Source organism: Panthera onca, chromosome C1 (assembly GCF_046562875.1).
Source record: "Panthera onca isolate mPanOnc1 chromosome C1, mPanOnc1 haplotype 2, whole genome shotgun sequence".
Lineage (NCBI taxonomy): Eukaryota > Metazoa > Chordata > Mammalia > Carnivora > Felidae > Panthera > Panthera onca.
In genome coordinates this window covers 35,133,679-35,145,948 of record NC_138346.1, presented here as the reverse complement: position 1 = coordinate 35,145,948, position 12,270 = coordinate 35,133,679, and the positions used below count along the sequence as shown (strand labels likewise).

The 12,270-nt window shown below is 42.5% G+C and overlaps 1 protein-coding gene across 1 annotated transcript in view; it reads left to right on the top strand.

Moving 5' to 3' along the window:
* Window positions 1–12,270, top strand: part of LOC132671745 (aldehyde oxidase 2) — a 92,811-nt gene that overhangs the window by 76,659 nt on the left and 3,882 nt on the right. Inside the window, exon 34 of the mRNA XM_060622897.2 lies at window positions 199–366. Within this exon, the coding sequence (XP_060478880.1) occupies window positions 199–366 (168 nt within the window). The remainder of the gene's footprint in view (window positions 1–198; window positions 367–12,270) is intronic.

Genomic DNA, 12,270 nt, shown 5'->3' with positions numbered 1-12,270 from the left:
CTCAGGTGATACTGGGATTTTTAAGAGTATTCAAGTTTCATTCAGTCAGTAAATCAGTGAACAAACATTTATTGAGAATTATTGTGAGTGAGACACTTGCTCAGAGTTGGGGACACAATGGAGAATAAAGATCTGGGCCCTGAAATATAGTTTGTAATCTACTATAGAAGGTTCTAAAACAAATGTGCTTTCTTGCAGGGCCTGGGGGAGTCCGGGATGTTCTTGGGGTCATCTGTGTTCTTTGCCATCACTGATGCTGTGGCCGCAGCATGCAAAGAAAGAGACATAGTCGAGGACTTCATAGTGAAGAGTCCAGCAACCCCGGAACAAGTTCGAATGGCCTGTGCAGATCGGTTCACAGAGATGGTAAGGAATTATTGTTTACTTTCCTAAAAGGTGATTTTTCTATCTCTTGCTTCTTAGACCAGTAAGGTAAAAATTCATAACCTAATCTGATCAAATTATAAGGTCAAATTATAAAATATAAGATGATGGGGCACCTCGGGTGGCTCAGTAGGTTGGGCATCCCACTTCGTCTCAGGTCATGATCTCACTGCTCATGAGTTCGAGCCCCGTGTTGGGCTCTGTGCTGACACCTCAGAGCCTGAAGCCTGCTTCAGATTCTGTCTCTGTCTCTCTGCCCTACCCCTATTCGTGCTCTGTCTCTCTCTCTCTCTCTCTCTCTGTCTCTCTCTCTCTCTCTCAAATATAAATAAAAAACATTTAAAATTTTTTTAATAAAATATAAGATGATAAAAAGAAATCACACAAATACCTTTTGTGTATGTAGCAATTTAAAAATTTTAAAAAGCATTTCCCTATCTGTTATTTAATTTGATTTTCTCAGCAATCCTGAAGTAGAGTAATTTATCATGCTTTAGAAACTAATAGCTGGGTACCAGATGGCTCAGTTGGTTAAGCATCAGACTCTTGATTTTGGCTTAGGTCATAATCTCATGCTTCATGGGATCGAGCCCCACATCAGGCTCCACACTGACAGCATGGAGCCTTCTTGGGATTCTCTCTCCCTCTCTCTCTGCTTCTTCCCTGCTGTCTCTCTGTCTCAAAAATAAAATAAACATAAGAAAAGAATTATTAGAAAAAGAAAACAAAACAAAAACTAATAGCTAAGTATTAAACAACTAATGATTTCATCAAGCTGTTATATTTCCTCCCTCTATCCTATCTAATCTATCCTACTCTTCAAGAAAACTAAACATAAAAATAAGCCGTGTGTCATGTAGCTATATTTGATAACACACTCTCCATGCTCCCTATACAAACACAGGGTACACAGTCTAGCTTTCATTTAGAAATAACATGATCTTGGAGCATCTGAGTGCCAGCTGAGTGGCTCAGTTGGTTAAGCATCCAACTCTTGATTTCAGCTCAGGTTATGATCTCACAGTTTGTGAGATCAAGTCCCACATCCATGCTGGCAGCACAGAGCCTGCTTGAGATTCTCTCTCTCTCTCTCTCTCTCTCTCTCTCTCAACAGCGGCTGCTTTTCCACTTCATTCCATTTTATAACAATGCCCCCCAGCCCAGGAGAGGGAAGACTGGGGAGCTACCTGCTAGATGCAGCCTGCTGCAAGGCCAGCCTGCTGAATGTTGCAGCTACGCAACCCCAGTGAGGTCACTGAGTCCACCTTGCCCATCTCCTCATAGCATCCTAATATAAATAGTAACAGTAGTTGGCATTGATTGGGCACCATACTAAATATTTCACATTAGTGAAATATCTCATTAGTCAAACTCTATCAGGTAACTAGTATTATTTTTTTCATTTTACTATTGAGGAAACTGAGGTATGGTCATTTGCCCAAGGTCAAGATTCAAACACAGACTGTCTGGCTCCAGCATAGTATATTGCTTCTTAGAGAGAAAAGAACTGATTCTCTACCTCTTAAAAGAAATTTGTATTTTTTCATATCTATATTAAAGGAAGCCCAAGGGCACCTGGGTGGCTCAGTCAGTTGGGCGTCGGACTTTGCCTCAGGTCATGATCTCGCGGTTCGTGAGTTTGAGCCCCACATCGGGCTCTGTGCTGACAGCTTAGGGCTTAGAGCCTGCTTCCAACTCTGTGTCTCCACCTCTCTCTGCCTCTCCCCCCCCCCCCCCCCCCACTCTCTCTCTCTCTCTCTTTCAAAAATAAATAAAAACATTAAAAGATATATTTTTTTAAAAAAAGAAGCTCAAATACTTAACTGACCTCTTCAAAATATCCAGCCATAGAGTGAAAGAATAATATGACCCAGGACTTGGGAATATTGCTTAAAAATAAGTGTCATAGGCATGTTTGGCTGGCTCAGTCAGAAGAGCATGCAACTCTTGATCTTGGGGTCATGAGTTCAAGCCCCATATTGGGTGTAGAGATTAAACAATACAATTTAAAAGAAAAATACAAGTGTCATAATTACTCATTTCCTTCCCCTAAATGATCTATTCCTCTTCCGATCCCCAAGGCTGACTCAACATTTCTCCTATTCCAATAATACCCACCACACTGTATTTCCCTCCAAGTATCTCAGCAAGAGCTCTGCCCCTCAGGCTGCCCCTCACCTGACTGCACTGTCCACAGAAGGGTTGTAGTCACCCACCTCTGGCCAGTCCTGCTCAGAGGGGCAGGGCCAGGAAACCAGCACTCCTCCACTGCTAGGAACACCTTCTCTGGGTGGATTTGGAACTGGAGGGTCAAGTCCGCCCCTCCGGACAACAGCAGTGGTCACGTGGTAACTGCAGAATCATGTGATCTCGACACCAATCGTTCCGCTTTCAACCTTTCAAAAAAATGTTCTCAATTGTATTTTACAATAATAAATATCCTTTCCCAAAATGAGCCATTTTAGTGAAACTAAAAACTCGGAGCAGCAATTCTACTCTTCCTTTCTTGCCCACGTTTAACATTTTTCGGTCTTCAAAATGGCCTGGCTCCCAGAAAATGAATTCCTTCATTTCCAAGGCTTTAGGCCATTTTTAATAGTTGGGTTATCTGGCAAAGTCACTCTGTCATATGCAATGATAAAGAAGTGAATGACTCTGATTTCATTCACCATTTGGGACCCCACCTGCCAGCTACCTTGTTCATGGCATGAGTCCAGATTTTTCTCCCAAGTCTGATTTTTTTGGTAACAGTAATTTAATATATATATTCGTGGATATAAATCATCGAATAATTTGTATACCCATCAATCAAATGCTCAGGGTCAATGTGAGAGTAACCTCACATTTTCTAAAATACATCTAAATAGCACCACATGTTATAATCTATGTTTGATATTATAAACGTCATTTTTAAACATGTATTATTTTTTATCTTCACAAAAGTAACACATGTCCATTATGGAAAAATAAGAAAATGTTGAAAGTGTAAGATGAAAGTTAAAATCAGCCATATAACCCCACTAATCAGAAATAACCATAAAAATTTTGGTATTTGTATATACATACACACATACTTATAACCATCTTTTAATTTGTAATTATTTGTATGTACAATTTACCTTGTTTACATACTTATTTTCCAAAATTGAGATATCCCTGACATTAATATTTGAAAAGGTTTGAACCGTATAATTGGGAGTGACTTCATAATGAGTGACTTCAAATTCTTGACAAGACTTCAGGGATTCAAGAGTTTCTCTGTTCAGGGCACCTGGGTGGCTCAGTCAGTTAAGCGTCCAACTCTTGATTTTGGCTCAGATCATGATCTCATAGGTTCTGAGCTCCAGCTGATAGCTCAATCGTGGGATTGAGCCCTGGGACAAGGTCTGTGCTGGCAACACGGAGCCTGCTTGGTATTCTCTCTCTCCCTCTCTCTGCCCCTCCCCCGCTCACACTGTCTCTGTCTCCCTCAAAATAAATAAATAAATAAAACAAAAAAAAACCCTTTCTCCATTCTCACCTCCAGACCCCCTCCCTTCAGCACCACCAACAGAAAACCCCACCAACAGAAAAGGAATAACCAAAAGCCAGCCTTGAGTGGGGCCTCCCAAGGGAAGCAGAGAGGAGGAAGTCCTGACTCTTGGTGTAACAAAGAGGACCAGAAACACATAAAATATAGATTCATCTGCTACTTCCTGTCACAGGAAATGGCAATACTCCTCTATCTGTATTGTACCACAAAGCAGGTACCAGACATTGTTCTGGGTGCTGGGAATTCAGAAGTGAATGAAACAGAGGGCAGTCTCTACATTTGTGGAGCTTACTTTCTAGAGACCCTAAGTCCACCTCACATCTCTCCAGCCTAGGTCAAAGCAGCTTCATTGCTGACTTCACAGTACCCAGTGCAGCCAAAAATTTGTGTTGTGACAAATATGATCATGTCACTCTAGCGTATACACAGGTAAAAAGGTTCCATTGCTCTTAGGATAAAGATATAACTTTTAACTTGCCCTGCCAAGCCTACAAACCTGCAAATTCCCCTATGGCTGGCCTCACCCACTTCTCCAGCTATGCATGGCACCCTACCCTGCCTTCTCTCTCCACACTTGCCATCTTCTGTCTGTTCCTCATATCAAGGACAGAGGCTTCCACCAAGCTCTCTCCTCTGCTTGAAACCATCTTCTTCCTTTTCCTCACCTGGCTAATCCCTACTTACCTTTCATATTTTAATCAAATTCAAGAAATTAATTCAATACTTTCCTTTTTGCATATGTTGAGGTACCAGGAGTATACTGGTGAATGAGATTCACCGGTATCTGCTCTCAAGTTGTTTATGGTGTAGCAGGGGAGGAAGACAAACAACTACTGTGAATTATAAGTACTTAGCTGACTCTGGATGATGCCTGTTCATCAATAGAACAAAACTTTACTAATTTAGCCTTAACCTTTTCTTAAAGTCAAAGAGGTCATAGATTTGGCCCCAGCTCTGATCATTCAACATGCAATCATTCATTCATTTTTCCATGCACCAGACACTGCTGGGGAACTAAAGAAACAGTGAGCCAGTCAATCTCTGCCCACATGGAGCTCACATTCACACAATACAATCTCAGGTGGTGATAAATACTCTGAAGCAAAATAGAAAAATAGGGGGCTATAATGTGATGGAGAGATTATTTTAGATTATTTTTGATGGTCTATTAGAGAAATTTTCTCTAGGACATTGACCTTTGAGCTGAGGAAGGAGTAAGCATAAAGCTGGTAATGGTATGTTCCAGACAGAGAATAGTTAGTGCAAAGGCCCTGTGGCAGTTTCATTAGATTCAAAGTAAAATGGGACCAAGTAGCCCTCAAAAATGGCCTTACCTTGGGGGCGCCTGGGTGGCTCAGTCAGTTAAGTGTACAACTCTTGATTTTGGCTCAGGTCATGATTTCACGGTTCCTGAGAAGGAGCCCTGCATCAGGCTCTGTGCTGACAGTGTGGAGATTGCTTGGGATTTTCTCTCCTGTTTTCTCTTCCCCACCCCCACTTGCGCTTGTGTTCTTTCCCTCTCTCTCTCAAAATAAATAAACATAAAATTTTTTTTTTTAATCGCCTTACCTTGTAAGTCTCTGATATTGGTAGAAAAAACTTGTAACTGACAGGCTGTTTGTTGTTCTTTCTGGCATAGAGATAACAAATAAAAACTTGTGGCCATACCACTTATCTTCACATCAGGAGGGTGAAACCTGAATGATCTTTGTTCCAGCTTCCCTGGCATCTAGCTTCTATCACAATCCAAGTCTCCATCTTCAGTTCTTTAGAAATTATGATTTATTCACACAATAAGCCTCCTAAAGTTCTCATAGCCTGGCTCCTCACACAGACCAGTCTCTTTAAAGCATCTTGAAACAAATCTGAGCCTGTATCAGATTTACCTTGAAACAAACTACAACATGCTATTTTAACTGAAATACAGTCAATCCTTGAACCACATAGGTTTGAACTGTGCAGATTCACTTATACCCAGATTTATTACAGTACAGCATGGTAAATGTATTTTCTCTTCCTTAAGATATTTTTTTTTTTAAAGTAGGCTTCCATGCCCAGTGTGGAGCCCATTGCGGGGCTCAAACTCACGACCCTAGATCAAGACCTGAGCTGAGATCAAGAGTCCAACACTTAACCAACTGAGCCACACAGGTGTCCCCTTAAGATTTTCTTATAACATTTTCTCTTCTTTATCTTACTTTATAATAAGAATACAGTATATGATGCATATGTGCTAATCAGGTATGTTACAATAACATAGTTCATTTCAGTAAACAGTAGGCTAGTAGTACTTAAGTTTTTGGGAGTCAAAATTATAAGTGGATTTTCAATTTCACGGAGGGTTGTCACCCCTACCCCCATGTTGTTCAAGGATCAACTGCATAGGGGCGCCTGGGTGGTTCAGTCAGTTAAGCATTCCACTTCTGCTCAGGTCATGATCTCACAGTCCACTGAGTTTGAGCCCCACATCGGGTTCTGTGCTGACAGCTCAGAGCATGGAGCCTGCTTCAGATTCTGTGTTTCCCTCTCTTCTCTCCCCTACTCATGCTTTCTCTCTCTCTCTCTCTCTCTCTCGCTCTCGCTCTCTCTCTCTCTTAAAAATAAACATTAAAAAAATTTTTTAAAGGGTGAGCTGTATATAATGATTCACACTGGCATATAACACTGTAATATGCAAAAAAACAAAAACAAACATTTTTTGAAAAACAGATATTAACACCCTTAGTATTTGGCCTTTGAATACTGTTGTCAAAACACAATTTCCTCTGACAAGTCGGAAGGTGAGAGGTTCAGAATTTCTGTGTACTAGAACATGCACTGGAGAGTCTAAAACCTCCTCTTTTAATAACCTCCTTATAACCATAAGGTAAATAACAGCCTGCCTATAACTATTTCTTAAACAGAAATGATGGTCAAACCCTCAGTACTTTTCCTTTGGAATTAAATAAAATAACGCATGTAAAAATATTATGTAAATATAAGTCACTCTGTAAATATTAAAGTGAAGTTTCCACCAAATACCCGTAACTATTAATCACTTTCTTCAAAATATGCCTCTCCCAAAGGACTTAAAAAGATTTCCACATTAAATCGAGTTGACCTGCTAAGGACAGCAAAAAACAACTCTTAAGACTACAGCCTCAGGGTGCCTGGGTGGCTCAGTCAGTTGAGTGTCCAATTCATGGTTTCAGCTCAGGTCATGATCTCATGGTTCATGGGATTGAGCCCCAAGTCTGGTTCTGCGCTGGTGGTGGGGAGCCAGCTTGGGATTCTCTCTCTCCCTCTCTCTCTGCCCCTTCCAGCTTTTGTGAGTGCACTCTTTGTCTCAAAATAAATAAATAAACTTAAAAAAAAAAAAAAAAGACTAGCAGCCTCATTTTTGCAGATCATTAGTTTCAAGCTGCAACAAAAAGCAGGCAAAAAAATTCTATTTGAACAATCGTTTACTATATCAAAGGTTGTTTACATCTGTGTCTTTGGTTACTTTGATCAGAGCTGTTGATTGTGGTTTTTACCCATGTGCCCTTTCTTAGGTGGTTAACACTTGGTTAGAACGGTGTTGCTGGTGGTAGTTTCTGCTCTGAGCCCACCAGAGCAGCCTGGCTCGGCCATACATGCCCAAAAATGTCATCTCTATGTATCTCCTTCTTGGTGATGGAAGAAAGAAAAATGTATTTCTTGGAAATGTGTTTTATACAGTCATTTAAAATCCCACAAGGGAAAAAAAAGGAAACTTCTTTTAAAGATACACAGAAAATACCTAACATTTTCAAATTAGAACTTTTCCTTAGAAACAGTGATTTCACCTAAAAAAAAAAAAATCTTTAGGATTCAGAGACATGAAGAGTTCCACAGCCTTAAAAATTAGAAAAATACTGCCTTGGTGGGGCACCTGGGTGGCTCAGTTGATTAAGCATCCAACTTCGGCCCAGGTCATGATCTCACAGTTCGTGAGTTTGCCCATTAGGCTCTATGCTGATAGCTTGGAGCCTGGAGTCTGCTTTGGATTCTGTGTCTCCCTCTCTTTCTGCCCTCTCCCGTTTGCTCTCTCTCTCTCTCTCTCTCTCTCTCTCTCAAAACTAAATAAACATTTAAAAAAAGAAAGAAAGAAAGAAAAATACTTCCTTGGAGAATTTGACAGTAGGGCAAATGCAAACACCTTGTTATCACTCACAGCAAAAAGTATTTATTAAAGTAACTACAAGGGGTACCTGGGTGGCTCAGTCAGTTAAGGGTCTGACTTCAGCTCAGGTCATGATCTCATGGTTTGTGGGTTTGAGCCCCACATCAGGCTGTGCACTAACAGCTCAGAACCTGGAGCCTGCTTCAGATTCTGTGTCTCCCTCTCTGTCTCTCTCTGCCACTCCCCTGCTTGTGCTCACTGTCTCTCTCTCAAAAATAAACATATATATATATATATATATATATATATATATATATATATATAAAGTAACTACAAAAACATGGTGTGTGGGGGCTGACCTAGCAGGAGGCCACATAAAGCAAATAAGCAGATTCAGTTTCCATCTCCTGGAAGCTAAAATCAGACCTTCAGCTTAGAAACAAGTTTGCAAACAGGTTTCAGTTCACCAGGCATTTGGAAGGGGCAGCTTCATAATGCTGACTCACAAGGAACACTTGCAGCCACCACAAGTGGTTGTGTCATGTGCTGGGCTGAGGCCTGGCTCTAGAGTATCTCCTTGAGAAGCGGTCCTTTCATTCTAGACCAGCGCCCAATTCCAGTGGCGACAGGTGTCCAGTTTCTGAAGGCCTTTACCTTCCCTGCCGCGCAGACCCTAATGCAGCCTCCTCCCACCTACTCTCTTCCCTCCGCATTGCCACCGCCTTGCCACCCCCATGTTCCATTTTGCCTTCCTGCTTCGTTCACAGTTCTGGATGCCCAGACTCAGAGTTGGCAGCATTTTAATGGCACTTTTAAGTGCCACCTGTTCAGTAAAGGGAGCTGTCCCTGCCAGATGAAGGAGAGACACGTGAACGTTTCCTGTGCCGTGAAGCAGCCAGGTTTACCTACACTAGTGTGGGTTGGTTGGCCCCCAAACACTAGTCCTCAACCCCACACCCTGTGCACTGCTTTGCATTTCTCTGAGCAGAGGGAGAGGTACTGGCAGTCCTACAAGATTGCATTCTGTTTCTTTATAGTTTTGGAACCTACCCCAATAACACGTAGAAACATGCATTCTGCACCCAGTTCTGCTGGAAGCTAAGCCACAGATCCTTGGCAAGGCCTTAAAAGCCACACGCACACACACACACACACACACACACACACACACACACCTCAGTCCCACGGATTCTGAGATGGAGCACAGACACAAACTGCACAACTCAGGAGGTGACTCAGAGTGAAGTCTCCCATGGTGCCTTTGTCAGAATGCTGTCTATCATTCTGTCCCTGTGAGACACACAAACACACACACATACATACATGTACATGCACACACACACACTCAGACTGGCACATGCTCTTTCATTCTTCATCACATTCTTCACCTCCCTGCCTCTCACGCTGTCTTGGAAGAGGTTTCACCAGCACTTAATAGGCTGTGAAACTGGTTCCATGTTGAGCATGCTTGCCCCAGGGTGCAGGGACTGAATCTGTTCCCTGCAACGTTTGGTGATACTTCACAGAGTGGCCTTTCTTACTATGAAGGGGGATTACCTGACATGACTACTGAATGTATGTTTTTGCACCTAAAAACCCTCCTACCTGGTCTCTGGAAGGTTACTCCTTTAGTTGAGAGAAGCAGGGGAAGGGAAGAGGTAGGGACAGCACCCAAAAAGGAACAGGGCAAAGCTGTTGAAAAGAGGGAATAAGCAACGCAGAATGTAAAACAGGAAAAAAGGCAGCCACTTAACTAACAACGGAAAGGAGTCACGATGTACCCTTTTAGCTTAGTGGTTAAGACATAGGTCCTGGAGTCAGAAGGATGTGGGTTAGAAGGCCAGCTCTACTTTTGATGATTTATTTAACTTCTCTGATCACTTGGTTTCCTTATCTATAAAATTGGGGGACAGGTATGTGAAGAGAATAATTTGAATTACTTTCCAGGTTGTTGCAAGGAATGATTAAGATAACACATGAGGGGGTGCAAGGGTGGCTGAGTTGGTTACGTGTCTGACTCTTGATTTCAGCTCAGGTCATGATCTTCCAGTTGTGAGATGGAGCCCCAAGTTGGGGTCTGCTCTGGGTGTGGAGGCTGCTTAAGATTCTCTCTCTCCCTCCTCCCTCTCTCTGTCCCCCCCTTCACTCATGTGCTCTCTGTCTCTCTCTCTCAAAAAAAATAAAAGATAACACATGAAAAGCATTTTGCAGTTGTCACACATAGTAAGTGGTCAATGCACACATTGATGGTGAGGATGATGATGGTGATGATAATGAAGAAGACTGAGTTAAAAGTCCACAAGACCACATTCAGATTCAATGGTTCACTAGATGCACTCACAGAATTCAGGAAAGCTGGTATACTCATGGTTATGGTTTATTATGGTGAAAAGATAGAGGTTAACATCAGCAAAGGAAAAAGGAACATAGGGCAGAGTCCAGGAGAGACGAGGCACAAGCTTCCAGTTATCTTCTCCCAGCGGAGTCACATAGACAACACCTAATTCTCCAGCAATGATGTATGAGAAGATACACAAGGTTTTTCCAACCAAAGAAGCTTACCTGAGCCTTGGTGTCAAGGGTTTTTATTAGAGATCAGTCGTGTAGGCGTAAGTTATCTGCATACTGATCTTAGTTACTCAGTGTCCAGCTCTTCCAGAGGTCAAATGATACCACATGACACAAGGCCCTGAAAGGGCGGGCCTACGCCGGCTGACTCCATCTTGTTCTGTGTTCTCCACCTTGAGTGACTATGTCCCCGACATGACCCCTTTTCCGGGAAAATCACAGAAACCTCAGACCGCGCCTCCTCCCCTTGAGTAACCTCCCGCTCACCCGTTCAAACTTCCTGATCAAAACATGCCCAGCAACCTGGGTAACAGGACTCTGACCCTTCCCCAGCCAATTGGCCGAGGCCACGACCCTTCCCCAGCCAATCGGCTGAGGCCACAGCCATTACCTCACCAACTGCCCCTAAACCCCTATAAAACTTTTGTGCTTTTGAAACTCTCTCTCTCTCCCTGGTATCTCACCGCTGTGTCGGTGCAGGTAGGGGATTGAGCTCGAGCTAGCTCGAATAAAGGCTCTTTTGCTTTTGCATCAGACTCGGCTCCCTAGTGGTCTTTGGGGATCACGAATTCTGGGCATAACAGGCCCCAGGTAAACAAAGACATCTTATCAGGTGGGATTGCTAGGGCTTTGGTGTTACCTCCCAGGAGCTGGTCAGGAGCTAAAACTTTCTTTGGAATATGCAGGGTTTGGACTACCCAGGCCTGCTGACTTAATCCTTTACTGCACAATGATGATGACGAATTCCTGAACTGATGGCAACTATCTATTGTTACTAGACCTTGGACCAAAGAGATTGGGTCAGATAGATCTCAGAAATAGAGACTTAATGAAAAGCAGAATCAGTCTTGATACTCATAGTGAAAATTGCCTTAATTATAGCTATAGAGAACCAACAGGGAGAAATAGAATAGAGAAGGAAAGGGATGAGGGCACCAAGCAAAAGAGAAGATAAAGGGAAGATCACCAAAAGCCAGGGAAGAGCAGCTTAAGTCCCATACCTGGGACCTTTGAAATAAAAAAAGAAGAAGAAGGAGAAGGAGAAGGAGAAGGAGGAGGAGAAGAAGAAGAAGAAGAAGAAGAAGAAGAAGAAGAAGAAGAAGGAAGGAAGGAAGGAAGGAAGGAAGGAAGGAAGGAAGGAAGGAAGGATTAAGTCCTCACTCCAGGACCTAGGGAGTTGCTGAGACTCAAGAAGGCTGGGAATAACTACTGATCTGTGTTCCAAAGCAGAAGGGCACCCCAGAAGCCCAGGTCTGGTGAAAAGAATTGGAAGCAGGTTTTGGAAGAGACTAAAAATTCCATTCCCTTTAGCAGAGGAGCTGACCTGAAATCACCTCAGACCAGACTGAGGCGCTTTGTCCGATGTCTTGCCCTGCCCAGGTGCAACAGGCTGATTCTAAACAAGATAGCCAAGCAACTCCCTGAGCCCCAGTTAAGTAAAGAATGCAGGGAGGCCCTTTGAGAACAGCAAACCTAGCCCCCCATTTACATTTCAATACAGATTAAGAACAAACAGAACAGAATTTGTAAGGATAACAGGTTACAGAGTTGAGGTTTTTTGTTCATTTTTGTTCTTTGTCTTCTTTTTGTATTTTGTGAAAGAAATATTAGAAGAAAAGCTTTTTGGAATCTTCATAACTCTTCATCATTTATGGGAAGTTTG